This window comes from Pelodiscus sinensis, chromosome 10 (genome assembly GCF_049634645.1).
Source record: "Pelodiscus sinensis isolate JC-2024 chromosome 10, ASM4963464v1, whole genome shotgun sequence".
Classification (NCBI taxonomy): domain Eukaryota; kingdom Metazoa; phylum Chordata; order Testudines; family Trionychidae; genus Pelodiscus; species Pelodiscus sinensis.
This window is the reverse complement of record NC_134720.1, coordinates 38,347,828-38,369,420: the sequence shown is the minus strand read 5'-3', so window position 1 is coordinate 38,369,420 and position 21,593 is coordinate 38,347,828. Positions and strand designations below refer to the sequence as shown.

At 42.4% G+C, this 21,593-nt stretch overlaps 2 protein-coding genes across 17 annotated transcripts in view; one reads left to right on the top strand and one right to left on the bottom strand.

The window, feature by feature from the left end:
* LRRC34 (leucine rich repeat containing 34) overlaps positions 1 to 13,498 on the top strand; it is a 62,579-nt gene extending 49,081 nt beyond the window's left edge. For 10 of the 11 annotated variants that reach the window (XM_075937923.1, XM_075937924.1, XM_075937927.1 and 7 more), the window contains 5 exons: positions 4,446 to 4,541; positions 5,783 to 5,937; positions 8,674 to 8,829; positions 10,495 to 10,621; positions 10,957 to 11,160. In XM_075937923.1, coding sequence (XP_075794038.1) covers positions 4,446 to 4,541; positions 5,783 to 5,937; positions 8,674 to 8,829; positions 10,495 to 10,621; positions 10,957 to 11,160 — 738 coding nt within the window. Of the gene's footprint in view, positions 1 to 4,445; positions 4,542 to 5,782; positions 5,938 to 8,673; positions 8,830 to 10,494; positions 10,622 to 10,956; positions 11,161 to 13,360 lie in introns of those variants that run through there. The other variant, XM_075937929.1, reaches the window with a different exon arrangement.
* MYNN (myoneurin) overlaps positions 5,210 to 21,593 on the bottom strand; it is a 35,084-nt gene continuing 18,700 nt past the window's right edge. For all 6 annotated transcript variants that reach the window (XM_006131712.4, XM_014577866.3, XM_075937896.1 and 3 more), the window contains one exon: positions 5,210 to 19,764. In XM_006131712.4, the coding sequence (XP_006131774.1) occupies positions 19,496 to 19,764 (269 nt within the window). In that variant the 3' untranslated portion in view covers positions 5,210 to 19,495. The remainder of the gene's footprint in view (positions 19,765 to 21,593) is intronic.

Sequence of the window (21,593 nt, the reverse complement as noted above, 5' to 3'; positions counted from 1 at the left end):
ACCCAAACCCTAACCTTAGCTTTGATAGGCTTGCATTCCACAACTCTGTCCCTAGCCTGAGGAGCTCTGCTCCTATCCCTGTAATATTACTAACATTACAAAAAATAACACAGGGTATGTCTACACAGCAAAGTTATTTTGAAATAACAACCATTATTTTGAAATAACTTTCTTAGCATCTACACAAGCCAACCGCTATTTTGAAATAGCGAAGGGCTTATTTCAAAATTGGTAAACCTCATTCTATGAGGAATAGTGCCTATATTGAAATAGCTATTTCGAAATAGGCACTGTATAGACAGGGAATAATGGCTATTTCGAAATAGGGGGCCTCCAGCCCTTCCTAGGGTGCCCTGCTGGCCACTCTGGGCACAAACAGGAAATCTCCTCTCCTTCCTCTTTTGGAAACCTTAAAGGGGTAGAGTCTGGCCATAGTCTTTTGTGGCTAGCACCAGGCCTGCCAGCCCAGAGCCACTCTGCTGCTGCCCCTGACCCAGGCCACAGCATGAGCCAGCAAACCACTGGCAGCCAGCCCTCCACCACTCCCCAGGACCAGTCTGCCAGCTCCCAGGAGCCTGCCAGAGGCCGGAAAAGGCGGGCACCTTCCTGGTCCAGTGCAGAGATCATGGATCTGTTTGAGGTTTGGGGGATGCCGCCAACATCCATGATCTCTGTACTAGACGGAGGAACACGGCCGTCTACAGGCGGATGGCTGCCAGCCTGGCCACCAAAGGCCACATCCAAACTAATAGCCCCCTTCTGGCCCATACAGACCTGGCTTCCTCTTCTACTGCAAATGTTTCGCCGACCACCATATCCATTACCCAAAGGTCCATCTTTCGGCGATTTCTGCATTTAGACAACCAATTGAGGGTTTTTCAATTATGTTTCACCCGATAACCAAATGTTTCCTGAATGGTTTAATGAACTTACACCATCCGCACAGGAAACCGCCTGCTCTGTGGGATCTTGAGTTTGTTTTGGACACTCTCACATATCCACCCTTTGAGTCGCTAGCCACATGTGACATTCAGACTCTCACAGTGAAGGTGGTATTCCTTCTAGCCATAATGTCGGCCAGACGAGTTGGAGAATTGGCAGCTCTTTTGGCTTGTCCTCCGTATATCCTGTTCACCAACCAAGGGGTGATACTGTGGCCTCACCCAAAATTTCTGCCAAAAGTGAATTCGGAATTCCACATCAACGAACCTATAATACTCTCGAATTTGTAACCCAAACCATATGCAGTGGCTCATGAAGCCCATCTACATACCTTAGATGTCCTCAGGGCGCTCGCTTTTTATCTGGATCGGACTCACCCGTTTCGACGATCCCAGCGGCTTTTCCTGCGCTCTGATGGAAGATCCAAGGGCCAACCATTGTCTTCGCAGCGAATATCTAAAATAATCGTGAAATGTATTACCACTTGCTATACTTTACGGAATAAGTCCATACCTATTTCGGCTCATTCCACTAGAGTAACGGCCATTTCTCTAGCCTTTCTCAAAGGAGTCTCAATCCAAGACATTCACCGTACGGCAACATGGTCTTTGGACATGATTTTTGCTAAGCATTATGCTGTCAACACAATTGCTTGAGAATCAGCACTGGCCTCTGCGGTGCTGTCCACAGCAGACAGATACTAACTTTGATCCCACCTCCGCAGATGAGGTTACTGCTCTGTACTCACCTCAAGTGGAGCACCCATGGGGACAGCACTGAAGAAGAAGAGGCAGTTACTCACCTTTTGCAGTAACGATGTTTCTTCAAGGTGTATGTCCCCATGGGTGCTCCACGACCCACCCTCCTCCCCTCTTCGGAGTTTCTCCTCATGTTTTTCAGGAGTGATCCAGTTCGGAGGAACTGGCGGGAAGCCGGACTCAGCGCAGGCTGACAGGCAGCGCAAGCAGCATGCGCCCCACGCATGTGTGGTCCGGCTTGACCACAGCTGATGAATCTCCGACCTGTGGCGCCAGGACGAGCCCAACACCTCAAGTGGAGCACCCACGGGGACATACACCTCGAAAAATGTTGTTACTGCACAAGGTGAGTAACTTCCTCTTCCATGAACACGTGTCTTTTATTTTACATCAGAAAAGTGGAAGGACGCGAGGGAGGAATGAGACACAAGTCCCCAGTGGGGCATACTAGGGAGACTGTTACTTCTCCTCCAGGTGGAAACTCTCCCACAGGGCCTCCCAGAGATGGACAGCACCCCGATCGACCTCCCAGATGGCAGCCGTACGGGGCTATGTGTACAGGCCGGCCAAGTGGTCGGCTTCTGCCATCTAGTCTGACAGGAAAGCCTCTCCCTTCTGCTCCCACAAATTGTGCAGCACACAGCATGCTGTCACCACGTGTGGAATATTCCGCTCTGAGAGGTCCAGGCAGGTGAGAAGGCATCTAAAACAGGCCTTCAGTCAGCCGAAGGCACCCTCCACTACAATGCGAGCCCTGCTCAGCCTGGCATTAAATGCCTGTCGGGAAGGGTTGAAATGTCCCATGTAGGGGTTCATGAGCCAAGGTTGTAGGGAATAGGCCGCATCCCCCACCAGGCAGACAGGCATGTCCACATTGCTGACCCAGATGTGGCGGTTGGGGAAGAAAGTCCCTGCAGGCAACCTCTGGCACACGGACATCGTGTGCTCTGCCGGACCAGCCCACATTGATGTCCACAAAGTGGCCCCTGTGGTCAGACACAGCCTGCAGGATGATGGAAAAGTATCCCTTCTGGTTGATATACTGGGAGGCCTGGTGGTCCAGGGCACAGATGGGGATGTGTGTCCTGTCGATAGCCCCCCTGCAGTTGGGGAAGCCCAGGCACCAGACCCCTCGATGACCGCATCGACATTGGCAAGGTGGATGACTCTGCAGAACAGCACTCTGTTGATGGCTTTGATCACCTGCAGAGGAATACACAAAATCGAGAGTCACTGGGGTGCCAGGGTGGCTGAGAGTGCTCCCTCCCTGCCACTGCTCTGCGCCCCCACTCCTCAGGAGCAAACCCCCCCTGCAATCCTGGCTACTGCGGGCAGTCCTTAGTGAGGGCGGGACAGAACAACACCCCCCCCCCCGAGGGGATTTTCACCACCTTCCCTCCCCCCTTTTCTCCTAGGGCAGCCCATTCCCTCCTTTTACCCCCACTCCTGGCACAGTGGCCGGAGATGGCCATACCTGCATGAGCATTGCTCTGACGGTGGATCTCCCCATGCCAAACTGGTTCCCCACGGATTGGTAGCTATCTGGCGCAGAGAGCTTCCATAGGGAATGGCCACACACTTCTGGAGGGGAATGGCGGGCCTCATGTGCATGTCCCATTGCCGCAGAGCAGGGGCGAGCCACTCACAGAGCTCCAGGAAGGTGTTGTTCTTCATCCTGAAGTTCTGGGTCCATTGTTGGTTTCCCCAGTGCTCCAGAACAATTTGTTCCCACCAGTCGGTGCTGGTGTCCAGATGCGGTGGGGCACGCTGGCGTCCAGGAGCTGCAGCTGCTCCACCACATACCCCAGGAGGGTCTGGAAGAAGGCCTGGGGGTTAGGTTGCTGCAGATCCTGTGATGCAGCCTGCAGAAAGTGCTGCCAGGCTCGCAGCAACAAGTCCAAGAGAAGCACCGGAGTGCCCGGGGCGGCTCCGGCTCCATGCTGCAGAGTGCTGTGGTGTCCTGAGTAAGAGCAACCAGAGCACACAGAGGAAAAAACGCTTTGCTGTCCCTCAGAGAGGTAGGCAAACAATCAGGGAAACTTGAGAACTAGCTGGTCATGGGGGTCTCTTTAAGCACAGGCCTCAGATAGCCTCACGCAGCAGCCACACAAAGTAACTCCTGACCTGATGGACTGCCGGAACTGGTTCTGGCCGGCCTTAAATGTGATTCAGTGTCCGATCAGTGTGGATGCGCTATTTTGAAATAGCAAAATGCTATTTCGAAATGCATCTAGACGCATTATTTTGAAATAAGATATTTCAAAATAACTATTTTGAAATTAGATATTTCGAAATAACGCAGTAGTGTAGACATACCCACATATAAGTTGGTGTTCTGTTAAAGAAACAAAATATAATGTCAAATAAATGTACATATATCACTGTCTTAGGTATTTTTCTTGCCTTTGTGTTCGTTTTCTTATTCTGCAGTTTATTAGATTCTGTTTATTTTCAGCAGGTCTCATAGTAATTCATGGCAATGAATTCAGATCCACTCTCTTAACATCCTTTGCCTGCTGGTATTTTCAGAAAATGTTTGTATGTAGTGCAATACTGCAGAAGCAGGTAACCATTCAGTATTTCTAAGACGTATGAAGTGAAAAATAACAGTATTTCTAACTCATGTCAATTTGATATTTGTGCTCTTCTAAAAATACATCCTGTAAGGAGGCATGCTATCTTTAATGTTGCTTTCTTATATATTGAATAGGTTTCTCTAACTAATTCATCTATTTTTGTTTTCAGGGTACACAAAGTCTAATAGCAATAGCAACAGTTATGAGCCATAATAAAGCGATAAAAGCACTAAACCTAAATCGTCCTATACTGTACAGCCAAGAGGTATGTGTATATACTGTAGAGTTAGTTCAGATATATAAACAGATATATGCATACACATAATCAATAGTGATAGCTTTATGGGACCTACAGTGGTCATGGACAGTATGACTTTCTGGGGCTCCTTTTATATGCCTGTGTGAGAGCTGCTAGAGTTGTACTTTAAATCTTTCTGCATGAGGAAGAGACAAAAAGGATTGTAGACTGTGAGGCCAAGATTTTCATATCTCCTTGCCTAATGTTAAGCTCTTGAATCATAAATTAGGCACATGAAACACCCTTCTTTTTGAAGTGCTGAGTTGACTTCAATGGGGCAACTGGATAATCAGTACTTATTTAGGAGCTTTTCAAGTGGGAAATGGAGAATAAGAATGGATTTTTTGGTGTAGTTTGCGCTCCTTCGTAAGTGATATAAACAGAACAAAAAAAGGTCACTCTTAAAATGAGGTAAGTGTCCATTTGAGGGGTTATATCTACATCAATTTAAATTCACACTTTGGCTTATACTGAAAACATTTTCATGTGTAGCCAGGACCATAGATGCCTAACTGTGGATTTAGGAGCCTAATTTTAGACTCATGGGTTTGAAAATATCTGGACCAGAATAAACACCACACTATGCCAAGGGCCCAAAACAACACCCAATGATGATTATGTGAGTCTTCCCATTTGTCTGTCACTCCTCTTTAATCTGTAGGCTTCTCCATTGTTTCTACCTGACTGAAGCCCTTTATAAATGATTGTCTTTACCAAAAGTGGTAACTTTGAAATCAAGTCAATGCCTTATATAGAAATAGGATATAGGTTTATTCTATTGTAAATCCTTTTTTCCAAGACTTCTGCTCTTCATAAAATAATTCTTGATACCTGTTTTGCACCATTGACATCAATGGGAGTTGTATCAAGTCATAAAACATTGTGTGATGGAAACTTGGAAAAGAAATTATCAAGGTAGTTGGGAGAATTAGTAGTTGTTAAACTTGCTTGAAATTTACACTGCAAGGGTATAGAGTGCTGTAAATAAGAATAAGAAATTGTTCCCTGATTTTTGTATATCAAGTTGTAATACATCAGAAGGAAGATTAGGTAAGGCCAAATTCTGCTTTTGAATGTGTGTAAAAATCTACCATTTACTTCAGGGAAAGTTGTACTTGATCTTGGGGCCAAAGAGCAACAAGTGGTGTTTGGCTCTAAAACAGATTTGATATTAAAATAATAGTTTAACTGAGATTTTGTTTTTTTAGGAAGAGACCACTGTTCACACAGCTCTAATGATGAAAAATAACTCTTGTCTTATGGAACTGCATTTGTGCAAACATGAAATGAAGAATTTTGGTGTGGAACGATTGTGTGATGCGTTGTATGAAAACTGCAGCCTGCGATATCTTGATCTCAGTTGGTAAGAGAATCACCCTCTTGCTTTGTTTAAATTACACAAATCGAGTGCATTGTTGCTGGTGAAAAGTGTGCACAGTACAATGTGAAGGGGGTATTATACTTGCTGTTGTTCTCTCCAGAAAAAATGTGATTTTTTTTTCTCTGAGAGATGGAGAGTTGGGGGGTGGAAGTCATGGTTAGAGGGTGTGCAACATTATTAAAACCATAGCCTGGGCTGTCAGGGTTGTGCAGAGCTCTGTCACTGCACAAGGAACACCAGAATACATTCTGCCTTGTGTGTATATGGAAGAGCAACTGACAGTCGCACTTTAAAGGGTGCAGCATTCTCCACCCTCCCCAGAAAAGGTGATTAACCCTGCTATAACTCTTATATGGGCCACAGAAGGAAGGGAAGAGAAGTATACTCCTGCACTCCATCCTCCACTGTGACAACTCTCATCCTAAATTTGTAAGATTCAGGTAAAATGCTTGGCTCCCTTTGGAATTTTTTCTCCTAAGTACCATGTGGTCAGCTCTGTATCTCACTTTTAACATTTTCCTGCCTCCAGGAGCCTCAGCCTCAGTGCATTTCAGTCCTTCCTTCTTTTCTACCCATTCTCATGCAATAGTTTAGTCTCCTGAGAGCTTTAATACCTTAGTCTACGTATTTCTGTTGGGCTTGGGGTAAGAGTGGCCAGGAGGTGCTGATGCCTGTGGTATACAGGAGGTTAGACAGATAATCTGATAGTCCTTTCTGGCCTTAAATTCTTTAGTATACAGGCTCGTATTCAGGAATTTTGGGAGGGAGATGCTTTTTTTTTGTAAATGTGGGCTGCGATTTTTTTAAATATAAAGGAGTTCAAAATAATGGTGCAATGAGTGTGTATAAGAGAGATTAATAAAAAATTTCAGTGGAAAGAGTGATTGGTAAAATGATTTTGCTATAATGTACTAAACATTTATACAGTAATAAAGGTTTTATAGAAATTACTTCTGGAATCATGGCGGACAACGCGTCCGCCATGGCCCCCCACTCCCTCAGCAAATCTGCCTTCTGCTGCTCTACCTGCTCAGTGAGGCCAGTGCCAGGTGGGGAGCACTGTTCCCACAGTCCTACCGCACTGCCACTAGCCCTGCCCACCCATCCCCCTGCAACACAACACTCTCCCATCCCCCTAACACAGTGGTTCTCAAACTTTGTAGCCCGTGGACCACCTGGCTAAACGCAAATCTTTCCATGGACCACCATTTGCTAATGGAAACTTGCCATTAATTACATAATTATGCCTGAGCCATTTTGCTAGTGCTGCAGCTAGGGAGAACGGTTTAATTTAACCAATAAGAAAGGAAATATTAATTTAAATGATTAAATAGACTAAGCACTTTAACTTTCTCATGTTAGTTTATCAAGCTCCATTTTAAATAGAGTAAAATATTATGTCCAACACAGAAGGTTTCAACATTGTCTTTATTCATGGCAGGAGTAGGGAACCTTTTTTGGGTTGGGGCCTCTGACCCACATAAATATCAGTTGGGGACTGACCACACAAATAATGAGAAGAAAAAAATACCCTTCCAAAATCCCCAGTCCTCACTGATGTGACCCCAACTGAGATACTTCACTCCTCTGGTGCTCCAGCACCACTGGGGAACAGGGAGGGACAGGACTTCCCATAAGCCAGATTTACTCTTCTGGGATTCCAGGGTTAGTGGATTGTGTGGACCCTTTATGTTCTGGTGTTGTGATAAAAATGGGAGGGTTTAGTGTGCAGGACAGGGCTGCCAGAAAGAGAAATGAGGGTGCAGGATCTGTTTGTGAGGTGGAGTGTAGAAGGGGGCAAGGTCTGGATGGAAGGCAGGGTTCAGGAACAGGCTAGGAAGTAGGATGTCTGGCCAGGGAAAGGGGGCAAGAGCAAAGGAGAGTTCAGTATGTGACCAGGAGTGAGGGTGCAGAAACAACGGAGGATGCAAGAGCAGGCTGGGGGTAGGGTGCGTGGCCGGGGGGAGGGCGTAGGAGCAGGCTAGGGGTATGGGGTCTCGGTAGAGGGTGTTTGTGAGGGGGCTGAGGTGCAGGAGTCTGGGTATGAGGGTGAGGGGGCCACTGTCTTCGGGCCCCCACACCAATCCCAGGCACCACATCCTACTGCTCCCATTGGCTGGATTCTGGCCAATGGGAGCAGCAGGGAAAGCCTCTGGGCAGCACATCCATGTGCTATATCCCCCCCAACCAGGGGAGGAGTACTTCTTCCCCACAATTTGGATTGTGTAGTAGACCACCTGGAAGACAGCTGTGGAGCCCCCTCTTGCTAATTTGGGGGACTCTGAGGGGACTGTGTTCACACCCTTTGCATCCCCCTTGCGTACAAGCCTGGTTTTGTACACTTGAGTAAATAAAAAGCACTTACTTTACAGCATATAGTAATCTGATTGTGTAAAATTATGCCACTCTACAGAAGATATAAAACAATCAAATTTGAAAGAATACAATAAAAGTAATATTTAGGACCTAATCCTGCTTCCTGTAACTACTGGAAGTGTCTGCACATGGATAGAAAGAATGCGTTCTAAAAATCCCAGTAATCCTGTTAATAGTTCCCAGTTTCAGTAAAAATCCAGTAAGAGTGTACATACTGTACATTGCTTCAACAGTTGTACATTTCAGAAGAGTTGATTCATCAGCCTATGAGGCATTTGCCGCCTGTAACACTGTTGATTTCTCAATAGTATCCCCCTTTTGAAAAAAATATTTCTCTTTCAGTAATAAAATAACTCGTGATGGTGTGAAATTTTTGGGAGAACTGCTGAAACAGAACCAAACTCTGGAAATTCTAGATCTTAATTCAAACCGGATAGAAGATGATGGCGCCATCTATCTAAGTGAAGCCCTGGCTTTGTACAACAGGACTCTTCAAGCGTTAGTATAAATCAAACTCCCCAAAAGAGTCTGCAGGTTAACCCATGGAAAATCAGAAAACTTAATTTTAGGGGGGTCGTGATATTGTCACTCTTACTTCTGCACTGTCTTCAAAGTTGGCTAGCCTGGGGGCAGCAGCTGATGGCTGGGCACCTAGTTCTGTAGGCAGTGATCTGTCAGCAACAGCACAGAAGTAAATATGGCAACACCACACCTTGTCACACTTTCTTCTATGCTGCTGCTGACAGTGGCTCTACCTTCAGAGCTGGGCTCTTGACCAGCAGCTGCCACTCTCCAACTGCCTAGCACTGAAGGCGGCAGCACCACCAGCAGAGCAGAAGTAAAGGTAGCAGTATTGCAACTCCCCTTACAATAACCTGCAACCCCTTCCATTTCCTTTTTGAGTCAGGACCCCTACAATTATAATACGAACACTCAAATTTGAAGAGCTGAAATCATGAATTGACCACAATGTATTGTGAATTCAGTAGGGCCGTAGGCTATAGAAGAGTGGATTCTAATGGAAAGTGCTTGTTCTAATATTTTTGATATTAGCAATATCTTATTTGATATTTTCCTGTGTATTGTATTTGGTTGCCAGTACACATCTTGAGTCACTCTAATGAACAGTCTGTCAGATCTTGGTTCCTGATCCCATTTAGTATTTTGATTGTCTAGGCCAGCACTATTCAACTTTGGAAGCCCCAGGGGCCACAATGACACTCACAGCACATGCTGAGGGCCACAACTTAAGTGTGGTTGCATATACATGCAAATATATATCCAAATAGCTTATTTCACACTAATGGTCTTGAATACAAAGATTAAGGCACAACTACACAACACACAGGCCTCATTTAAGTCAGTTCTGCTGATAATAAAATGCAGTATTTTCCCCAGGTTTCCACCCATATGACACCACTTTTACTGAGCAATAGCAGTCCAGGAATTTAACTACTAAAATGCATATCAACAGAAGACTGTTATATTGACTCCTGTTTTGTTTTGACTCTCACCTGTGGGCCGCATGTTGAGTAGCTGTGATCTAGGCTTTTTCCTGCAGAAGCATTTGCAAAAAAGAATCCTAATTGCTTCACAGAATGCCATTTAAGTCAGAATGACACACTGCAAGAATAAGAGTCTTTGTTTGTTGTTTCAGGCCTTAAAAAAGGCTTAAAGAAAATCCCTTTTAAGTTTATTTCAGGTTCACCAAGAGATTGCCTAATCTCTCCTATAAAATACCATGTCTTGCAGAAAACTATATACTTTGGCTGGATGTAAGTGCTGATCATAGATATTTCCTGAGGCCATTAGTTTTTGCGAATAAAGAGTCTGCTTGGTGCCTCTGAAAAGCTTTCAGGTTCACCAGAGCAAAAATACTTCTTCCCCAATCCAGAATCAAAGTTTAACTTGTCTAGAAGCCAAGGCCATGCTTCAAAGCAGACCAACCACGAGAGCTGGCCACCAAGCACAGGGTCCACCTGGTTTGAAGAAATTAATTGTAAGAGTCTTTACCACCTAAAGCAAGGAAGTGCCTTGAGGAGGAGTATTAGAATTATATAGGCCTTAAAAGGTTGATGATTTGTTCTACATGCTGTACTTATGAGGTAAGAACCAAATGGCGTGGAATTTACGGATGTAATTTGTTTAATTCTTGTTTACTAGATTAGCAGTAGTGAGCAACAATATAAGTGGAAAAGGACTTGTTGCTCTATCGGATTCACTGAAAACAAACATGGTGCTTTCCTACATTTATATTTGGGGAAACAAATTGGATGAGGCCACCTGTGTGGTAAGTGTTTTCTTCATCAGTGACCCTTTCCATAGTTTATCTTCATTTTATACAGCTAGTATGCTCACAAAAGCTATTTGCAAAATTGATGTTTATTATAAAATAAGTTATGATATGGTCTTCTCATACCAAACAATCACAGGACAGTAAAAGTATACAAATAATTAAAATGCCATTGAGTGCCAGTGGCTAATCTGGAGGAATTATCTGCAGCCTATGGGCTGGAGGATACCCAGCCCTCTTCTAGATTTCTGCTTTGCATTTTCTAAGCCTCTGGCTGGTAGAATGTGTTAGAAGAATGTCAAATTTAAATCCTTTGCATTTGTTCATTTCAGGCATTTTCAGACTTAATTAAAACTGGCCGCCTGAAACCAAATTGTACAGACGTGGATCCATATGAAGTAGACGGACATATATATCTTGCAGAACTCTCTCATGGCCTTAAAAGGCATTACTATTGGACACCAAGTTATGGGGAGGTTGATAACAAAGATGCTAATGCCAGTCTTGCAATAAGAGCAGTTGCAGAACATTTGTAAACAAGAAAGCAAAATGATGCATTTATATTCATCAGCTTCAGAGTTCTGGCTTATTTCTTTGCAAAGCAAAATGATAGTATGTAATTTCTTTAGTAAGTTAATTTGAAGTGCACCAATATACATTTGAAAATTGTACTAGAGATAAAACCAATTCAAACTGAGTCCAACCTAAGTTTTGTAACAAATTAATGCTAGAGATCAGCATTTCTCAACTTTATTGTGGGTCACATATATAGCTCTTTCTGTATTATATGGGCCACGTCCATATAATGTACATACTACTTATATTGTCATGATGATGTCACATGGCCCACAGATGTGTGCTGATTGGTCTGCAGTTTGAGAACCACTGCTGTAGATAAACAGAAGTTTGGTAATGACGCCCAAACTATGATTAAAGGATTCTTGTGATAAAAGTGCATGAGCTTAAATGGTGTCATTTTTCATGAAGAGACATGATATTCTGTTTCAGACTTGTCTCAAGCTTCTGTCATCTTTCTCTGACCACTCATTTAATCAGTATAATCCATCTTCTCACAGAGTAACAGAGGAAGACCAACTAACTGTGACAATTTAACTATTGAGCTTCCATGCCATAAGGTGGAGCAATTCCAAGCAGGGGAGCTGCAATTAGCTGTAGTCCTGTGTTACGAGGTCAGGACACCGAGGGTGTGTCATCAATCTGGCCACTGACAGGGACAGCAGCATGATGAACCAATGCTGTCCAGACATGCTGATGCTATGAGTATAACTGCTATTTTGTCCTGCCTAATTTTGAGGAGGACCCTGGGTATTAATGGGAAGGGGGGAATTGCAAAGCAGGACTGCCCCACCCCATGAAAGGGCAATGTGATCTCTCAGTTCTGCTGGCAGCTTCCTGCTGGGAACCTGCCTGCTACCACCACTTCTTGGCCAAGCTCCCAGCCAGAGCAAGGGGCAGCTACTTTGAAATAGGAATAAGAGATCCTCCAGAATAGGGCTTTATTCCAGAGGATCGGGCCAGTCTAGACGCTTTTTTCCGGCTTTTCCCCAAGCCGGAAAAAAGTGGCGGACATCTTTATTTAAATCCCGCGGGGGATATTTAAATCCCCCGCGGATTTCCCTATTCTGAAGTTGAAAATTAGCATGCGCCTTTCGGAAAAGGGGCCAGTGTAGACGTAGCCACACTGTTTTGCACACCGCTTTGAATCTTTCACTGCTCAAAATAATTACAGTAAGTAATATTTTAAAATAGTTTTTGTTCATTTTCACTCAAAATATTACCTTGTAGTGATGGACTTTTGTGTTTTTCTTGTTGGAAGGAAAATGTAGTGAATGATATTGTTTCTAAATAACTCCTATACAGTTGTATAAAGGGCAAAGTTATGACAATAGCATAGTGTGTTATGATGGTTATGTTAGATATATTCTCTCTCATTGACTATAACTACAAACACCAGGCATAAGCGGAGGGAAAATTACAAAACAAATTTATTAAAAGTCTAACATAAACACTGCAACCTATGTATATACAAAACCCTCACATGGGATTATAAAAAAGAGTTGAACTATATACACATAACAGAAGGAAAAACACTTTGTACATACAGGAAAAATACTTCAAAAATAACTTAACCCAAATTGATTACTAGTTCTTATCTAGACATATTGCTGTAAGTCTTGCCAACTGCCTCTCTCAAAGCCCAGTCTTTCAATCCTTACTCAGGCCTTTTCTACTCTTTGAACTTAACAAAATAATTATTGCAGAGTAGCTATTCTGGTACAACTACCCATTCTGGAATAACTAGCTATTTTGGTAAATTTACAAGAGTAGTCAAACCCTCAGGCAAAACTTCCATTGAAGTTAGTGGACTTTTTGGGATCTCAATTACACTGGAGATATTCTCTAGAAGTCTTTTTCAAGCTTTTAAAGAAATTTTAATGCTCCCACTTTCATTTTCCAGAGAGGATAATTCGGCTATTAACTGCATTAGACTATTTAAGATGTCCATGCTTTCCCCCTATTCCACAAGCATGGACCATCAAACCTCCTGATGCAACTTCCAGCTCAAAACTGAACTTGAGAGCACTAAGCCTCCAAATGAGAGATGCATGGAAAGTACTCCAGGCATTGTCATAGATATACAGTATAGCTCTCTTTCAAAGTTCTACAGCACCCAAACATTTTTTTAAATTACATGTTAAATTAATATATTTAAAGGAAATCAACTCAGCAGCTGAGTCATTTTCATCTAAGCTGAGGATAAGAATTCGTATTCAAGAGTGAAGACCATTAAATTATTGCTGCAAGAGAACAACTTTATCAGAACCTGTGCATTCTGTGGAGAGAAATTTAAAATTGTCTTGTAAAAATGATGATCTTCTTGTGTATAAAGAAAACTGAATGAGTAATATAAAGTAAATGTCACTTCTATAAATATCTAAACTGGATCCTGTATAAATCTAAGCCCTGATTTTTTTTAAAAGTCTGAGATTTAAGAATACTGTAGTCATCTAAAATTTTAGAAATATAAAAACTGTTGAAACAAATATTCTTATGGAATGCATGTTCTATATAGGAAAGTGTTTCTCAGAGTTAGTTTGCTCTTCTGGTAATATATGCATTACTCAGTAATTCTGAATAAATTAATTTTTTTGAAAAGAAGTAGTAACACATCAGAAGAGATGTACTTTAATACATTTAAAGATGAACTTGCCAAATAGCAGTATAACCATAAGAGCTGGCAGAGCTTTGCTTCTGTGCGAAACTAATTATTAAAACTGTATTCATCTTTATGCCTTTGCTGTATTTTTGGTCAGTAACTGCTGCCTTAGATCTGGTTACATGGAGTAAACCTTTGTCATTTATATTCAAGACCCTGCTTTTTGGTACGCTTCTTCAGTCATAGAATTGCCAGTTGGCCAAAGAATCCGTGAGAGATTACGAGGAAAAAACAGATTTCAAAAGAATGCAAAAAGCCACACTGCACTACTGAAAACCTAAAACAATTTCTCCAATGTCCTAAACCAGTGTGTAAAATGACAGTAGGTGCTGGCAAATGCTATGGCATAAACATGATGGAGACGAGCAAAGTGAAGAGAGTGAAAGTCAGGAAGCAATGGCAGGGGGGAGACTTGGTTGTACTTCATAACGTCCAGTAACCCCACCAGTAAACTGACCACTTGTAATTAAGCATTAAACAATCAAAACTAGTATTACACATGCCACATTTTAAATGATAAATAAAAAAAATGAAAGGTTTATTTCACTGAAAAGGTACAAAGACAAAAACAGACACATGGATTAAGAAAGCAATAAGTAAAAAACAGCCATGCCAAGGAACTAAGGACCTCTCTTCAGAGGATTTCAAAGAAATCTACTAAGAAATGTTTCATGAAGCCCTTTTAATTCAGGTGAAGATATGGTGGAGAGTAGGAATATTAAGAGGCATCTTTTACAATCCACTGTTTACCAAGGCCTGGACACAAAGTACCAATACAGATAAAATGGTATCAACAATCAACAAAGAATGCACTTAATATCACTAGTGCTGGTTGACTGGAGAAAACATGCCTCTGTGGCTCAACGATTCTTGACAGTTTTAAGATTGGCTTGGCGAGGCATAAAAAGATTCCCCCTAATCACGATGGAGCTTAAGCAGTGTTGCTATCAGAAATCGGAAGTTGCTTGGTTTTCTTTTTGCTGTTGTTTTAAAGGAAGCTAACGTAATCTCCTTCGGCCAGGTTTACAATGTGATTCAAACTGCACTAGCCACAGTTGGGTATCAAGAGAGACAGACAGAACTGGATAACTCAAGAGATATGGCATCTCATGAATGGTATTAAAAGGATGAAAAGGTATTAAAAGAAAATTCCTAAATGATAAAATCAACCAGAGGATTGGAAAATGTAGAGGAGTGCACAAAAGCAGATGAGAGGTAAAACGCGACAGAAAGGCAGATGAATGAAAATACTACGGATTATCAGTTAATGGTATCGGTTATACTCAGCCAGCTCCCGGGGAGGGCAGCGAAGCTTCTTTCCCAGGAGCCAGGAAGGCAAGGGCTAACCAATGGGGAAGAGGCTTCTCTTCAGCAGTGAAGTCTCCTCCCAAGAAGCCAGGCAGATGGTTTTGCTCCAGCAGTAAAGCCCCCTCCCCAGTAGCCAGGCAAGCAAGGGCTGCTTGCACCTGCTAGATCTGCATTATAAACTTTATACTGCAGAGCCTGCAGTGCAGGTAACCATGTAACCGCTGAGATTTTCAGCAGTTACACAGTTCCCTATGACACGATTTTTACCCCCCTAGAAAATACACTGAAGATCTAGCAGCTTTAGGGTTATCAGAGCTATTTACCAAGTTACTAAAATACTGCATGTCAATTTCAGAATAAGAAACAGGCCAATAAAATCAAAGATAGAAAATGTTTACTACTAAGGTACAACAGAAAAAATAAATGGACAGAGCATTCAAAGAAGGCCTCAACAGACCAAAGCTGACTTCAGTAACAAACTTCCATTTAAACATGCAAACCTGACCAACTTGATGTTAACATTAGTCCAAAAGAGATGACAGTAGTAAAGGCCCACAATAAGCAAACTGAAAACAAATAAAAAAGCAGCAGCAGCAGATAATCAAATCGCTCCAGAAATGCTAAAAGGATTTGATACCATCCCATTAATGAAATTGACAGACGTTTTCAATAGTTCGGGGAAAAGAAAAGTCTCCTGACAATAGGGATGTAAAAGAAATCAGTTAAAAATGTAATGGTATAACCATTACAAATTTAAACAGTCACATGCACTGCATGCTCTGCAATATAAAACTTATATATAATCCTTATACTGCAGCGCAGCCAGCTCTCCAGAAACAGAGCTGGGAACCGGAATGCACCAGGAGTCACACAAGCTCCCAGCCCTGCTTCCTGGAAGCCAGTTTCCCTGTGGACTCTGTGGTATAACTATACTGCAGAGCCCACAATGCAGGATGACAGCTGGCACCCGAGGAGCGGGAACCGGTATGTAACCGTAACAGAAACCAATAAGCTGATGCTTATATGTTAACCATTTAAATGGTTACACTTCTTCCCTATCGACCAGTGGAAGCATGGAATCATTATCAGAATATCCAAAAAGGGGTGATTTTACTGACCTTAACAACTGGAGAGGGGATACACTACTCTGTTGCAAGGAATGCCTTCTGTAGGGCCCTACTATATGGGTTGAAAGAGGCAGTGGGTGCAAAGCTTAGAAAACAGGCTTAATTCAGGCCCAAGAGATTCTGTGTAGACCAGATATTTAGCTAAGGACAAGCACAGAAGAGGATTTAGAGTGGCAAACTGCCCAGAACAATTTCACTGATTATTTTTTTCAAAAGTAGACATATATTATGGACTATTCATTCTTTAGTCCTATGAATCCCAGCTAAAGTTGTAATCACCATCAAGACCATACACAGAGATATGAGGTGCTCTGCAAGGCTAAACCATCAATCAACAACTGAATGGTTCAGTATGGACAATAACATAAAACAAGGCATTTTATTGCTGCTCCTATTTGGCATAGACCGAATATTGCCATAGATTGAATATTGAAGCAATGTATTAGCAATGCTAACACTGGCATAGCATGGGGAGTTGGCAAAAGTCTAGAAAGTCTAGACTAGGGTGGTCAATAATTTTTATTGGGAGGCCACTCCAAGAATGTGGTAGATGGTCAAGGACCACACTCTTCCATGATATTAATGGAGGAGGTGCAGTATCTGGGATGGTTGGTTGCAGAAGGGAATTTAGGGTAAAGAGAATGGGGTATATGGAAGCAGTGTGGGAACAGGGAGGGAGTTTGGGTGAAGGGAGTGGTTGTGACCTGGGGCAGCGGATTTGGGTGCAGGGTCTGGGACTGGAGAATGGGAGACAGGATTTGGGTTATGTGAGGTAGGGGAGAGATGGGGGAAGCAGAGGTTTGGGGGGGGAAGGAAGGGCTGCGTGGCAGAGGCAGGCTCTGGCATGGAGACACTTGGGCAACTCCAGACCAGCAACCCGGCAGGTTCCCTGCTTTCCATGCCCTGGCAGGCTGCTCAGAGCAGCCAGCTGTGGGGTTTTGTGCATCTGTGAACAGTTTTGAGCCCAAGCGGAGGGGAAGATTGGGTGCTTCGTGTGCTGCCTGTTCTTCAAACAATGGGAGTTACAAGATTGTGCTGGGGGGAAGCGTGCCGAGCCTCAGACTTGCAGCTGTTCACAGAAACTGGGCCTTGAACCCAGTTTTTCTGAGCGGTGTAGAGAAGAGGGTTGGCAGAGAACCTGACTGAAGCGTCCTTTGTGCTGCTGGCTTGGCGGGCTGCATCTGGCCAATGGGCCATATTTTGGCCAGCTCTTGTTGATAATATTGTGCTGAATAACACTGAGGAAACATTACTAATAAAGACAGACAACCTTGCAAAAAACAACAGGCCAATCATGGCTCAAAATTACTCATGCTAACAACAAACATCTTTGAAACCTAGAAGGCAAAACTACCAAGAAAATAAAACCTATTCATCTACTTGGGCAGCATCACGCTGACCAATGGACATCTCAAGAAGGAAGTGACATCAAGAATGGGAAAGAGACGTATAGTATTTACTAATCTTAATATGGAAATCAATTATATAGCATCAGAATTTTCAATTCAAATGTAATTTCAGTCTAATATGTGGCTGTGACAGCTGGTAATCCTACCAAATGGTTAGGCAGAAAATGAAAGAATCTGGACACTAAGAGTCTTCATTACCAATGAAAAGATCCATGAAATCATCAACTCATTTCCATGAGACTCAAAAGGAAGCCCTGATCATGTCTGGGACATGTACTATGGATGCCAACACAAAGATTCCACATAAAGCTGTTCAGTGAAAACCAACTGGTGTGAGGAAGTAAAAAGCCCAAGAGAAACCTTAAGAAGGACCCTTAGCAGAAAGGGCAGGATAGTTTGTCTCAGCACCTTATAGAGCAGACAGAAGCGACAAAGAGGAATTGAACAGACTAATTTCTGCTCTGTGCGCCAACCCCAGCACAAGTTTCTGTTAAACGGAAAAAAACACCCCACACAGCTGGCATAACAACATCCCTTTTTCACATAGGTCTTGCTACAAAAGACAGCAACTGCCTAAAACTGCACTATTGGCATAAGAAATAAAGCAGTAAACAAACACTGCATTTATTTTTAATTAAATGTTTTTCTATTATACCTGCCCAAATTCTGTAATGGAATATTAAGAGCCTATTGTGGCCCAAAAGTTTATGGCCTCTGGTCAATCTTTACTAAAACACCTTCATTTTTAGCTTTCACTTAATTTTTTAGAGTAAACGTATCGCTCATTTATTATAAACTCTGCAGCAGGGCAAAATCTCTCTCCTCTGATGTCTCTGTAAAATGCTTAAACCAAAAGGGGTCTGATCCTGACTGGAAGCTCTAGGCTCTACAATATGAATAACTATAATGATGAAAGTCAGACATGTGCTACTGATGTCTATTTACAGCTTACTCAACACACATTCTTACCTACAATAATCTTAATATGCTGAATGCTGAAGGACAGATCAATTATCTCTTTTGACCTGTCCTAAGCAGAAGACTGCTCCTTTTTCAAACTCTAGATGTTTGGGAGATGTGGAGAGATTATAGCTTGTCACTTTTGAATGTGAATCCAGGCCTTGAAAAAGGAAAGGCTACTGTATATACTATCTAGACTCTAAATCATTGCTCAAGGAAAAAGCCTCCCTCCCCTATTAGTGGCATTTGTCCAAAGCTTTCCATCTAGTCTCAGACTGGCAAATTGCTGCTTCTGTTTAACACCAATAATGCTTCAAAAACATTTCACCAGAGAACTGGCCTGGTTGCCATCATATACTCCTCTTACAGTGTCCTGGAGTGTGGGAGCCTGTGTTTAATAAATTGGTCATGAAATTTTTTTCTACAAAGACCACAACTCCGAGTTAAGGTATTTAATTAACAGAAATGAAAATATGGCTTGAAAGTCTGCTCACAAATGACACTGTAACAGACTATCTCGGCATAAGCGTTGGAGGAGAGCTCCAGAGTACAGTTACATGTCTATTTAACAGACGATTCTTAAGGCAGGTGCTCTGGAACAGTATTTCCTCCTAATGTCAGTGGTCAATTACAATAACTATGATTCCAGATTAGCAAAATGTAACAAGTAGTAAGAAACAGCACTACACAGTGTAGATACATTACCAAATGTCTTCTCTGAAAAGAATGATTAAGAGTAAATCCAACAGCTTGAATGATTACGTTCATTTTACCAACATGTGCGTTCACTACCAAAACTGTTTTGTTGGTTCCCATCTCACACAAAAAGTCAGTATAACTGCTGCAGGAAAATAAACTGAGGTTCTGAATATCCAGTCACAGCAGATCTCAGCAATGAGTCTGAGGAAGGAGACTGATTACCAGTTAGAGGCAACAGCATCTGATGGTCTTCAGTCCCAATGGGAAGAGTGAGTGGTAAAGACATCTCAGAAGGCTTTTCATCTGTAGACTCTGACAAAGGGCTTTTCTGATTCTGAATAGATTCTTGTTCATTGTAGGAATTATCAACTGTGTTCGAATCAAGGGGGTTTTCAGATCCTCAAAACAAAAATCAAAATTTGTAAACATTAACTCATGAAGAAAAAGTAAAATGCCCACAATTAGTGACAGAAAAACAATTGAGGGGGTGAGGTAAGTGAAGATAGAAACCTTTTTTATCCTTCAAAAAACCCTCAACATTCCCCCACTCTCAAATTAAATGCAGCAGAAGTCATTCATTCCAGTTTCCGCTCCCTCCACGTAGAATAAGTAAACCTAGTTCAGTCCCCTTAAAACATTTTGTTGCAACTATTCTCTTCCAGGGAACAAAGACTGGATTGAGGATTGCCCAAAATCCATCAAAAGTGCCCCGAGCACTGCAAGATTTATCCCTTTCATCTAGCTGGCTGGCTGTCAGGCTTAAAAGAGAATTCTTTAACTATATGCATTTGGGGTGTCTGAGAATGACACTGCCTGAAACTCAGTCACCAAGCTAGTCTGAGCTGTAAGAATCAAGTCCACTGGTGCATGTGTCCAGATCATGATTACTGGAGATGCTACACAACAACAGAGCCTCTATTATCTGGGCCACAGTACTATAACAAATCCTTAATGTCACATTTAATGGGGAACTAAGGAGAACATTTACAGGGATTCCTTGAAATATTCTAGCAGTGGGCTGTAGAACCTTAGACATGTCTGGCATCATCTCTTTCACGCAGTGTTAAGAAGAACAGAGCTTTTGCAGAAGGTTGTTTTTACAGTCAGGCTGCGTCTAGACTGGCAAGTTTTTCTGCAAAAGCAGCTGCTTTTGTGGAAAAGCTTTCCAGCTGCCTACACTGGCCGCTTGAATTTCCGCAAGAACACTGACGATCTCATGTAAGATTGTCAGTGTTTGAGGAAATGCTATGCTACTCCCTTTTGCGCAAGAGGGCCAGTGTAGAAAACACGGTATTGTTTTGTGCAAAAAAGCCCCAATTGCAAAAGTGCTTTTGCAGAAAAGCATCCATGCCAATCTAGATGCTCTTTTCCGCAAATGCTTTTAAAGGAAAAACTTTTCCGTTAAAAGCATTTGAGGAAAATCATGCCAGTCTAGACATAGCCTCATCACTGTCTAAAGTATAAGTTATATATACTCTGGATTCTGTAATTTCCACTCCAACTCATTTGATGAAGTAGGTTTTACCCATGAAAGCTCATGATATAAGATATTTGTTAGTCTCTAAGATGCCACAGGACTGCTCATTGTTTCTGAAAAATCAGTTTGGTCAGCTCTCAACTGACATAGGCGACATTGGGCCTTTCATTAACTTGCTTTCACAGTCTCCCCTAGCCCTGAATCTTTCCACTTCCACCAAACTCTCTCTAGCAGCTTACAGCTTGTCTCTGCCTAACACTCTTCTTGCTGTACTAGATCTTCTCCATCCATCTTCTAACTGCAGTTTCAGCAGTCCATGACCCTCAACGCTGCCACTGCATGTTACTTGTCCTCTCATTCTGCTAGACTCTTCCCAACATCCTGTACTATCTGGGCCAGCCTTCATGATTTCTTTTTTCAAAGAACTAAAGACAAGGTGGTTAGGGATTTTATGCACTTATGTATTGAAATATGTGAACCACTGTAAAAAAGCATGGGAAGCCAATCTGGAAGGAGGTTGTTTACATCATCATTTGAACTGCTTACATACAACTCCTCCATGTTCAGTACTATAAGCAATGTAAGTTACTACCATTTAAACACGTGCATATAAATCTAGGAAGAACAGGACTAGGTATAACTGAGAAATCTTTTTAGGGTAGAAGTCGTAATTGTAAACATTACACCAGCTGTCTGAGTTTGTGTGCCTGTTAATCCAGCTCAGACCTGGATTAATTCTGACTTATATAAA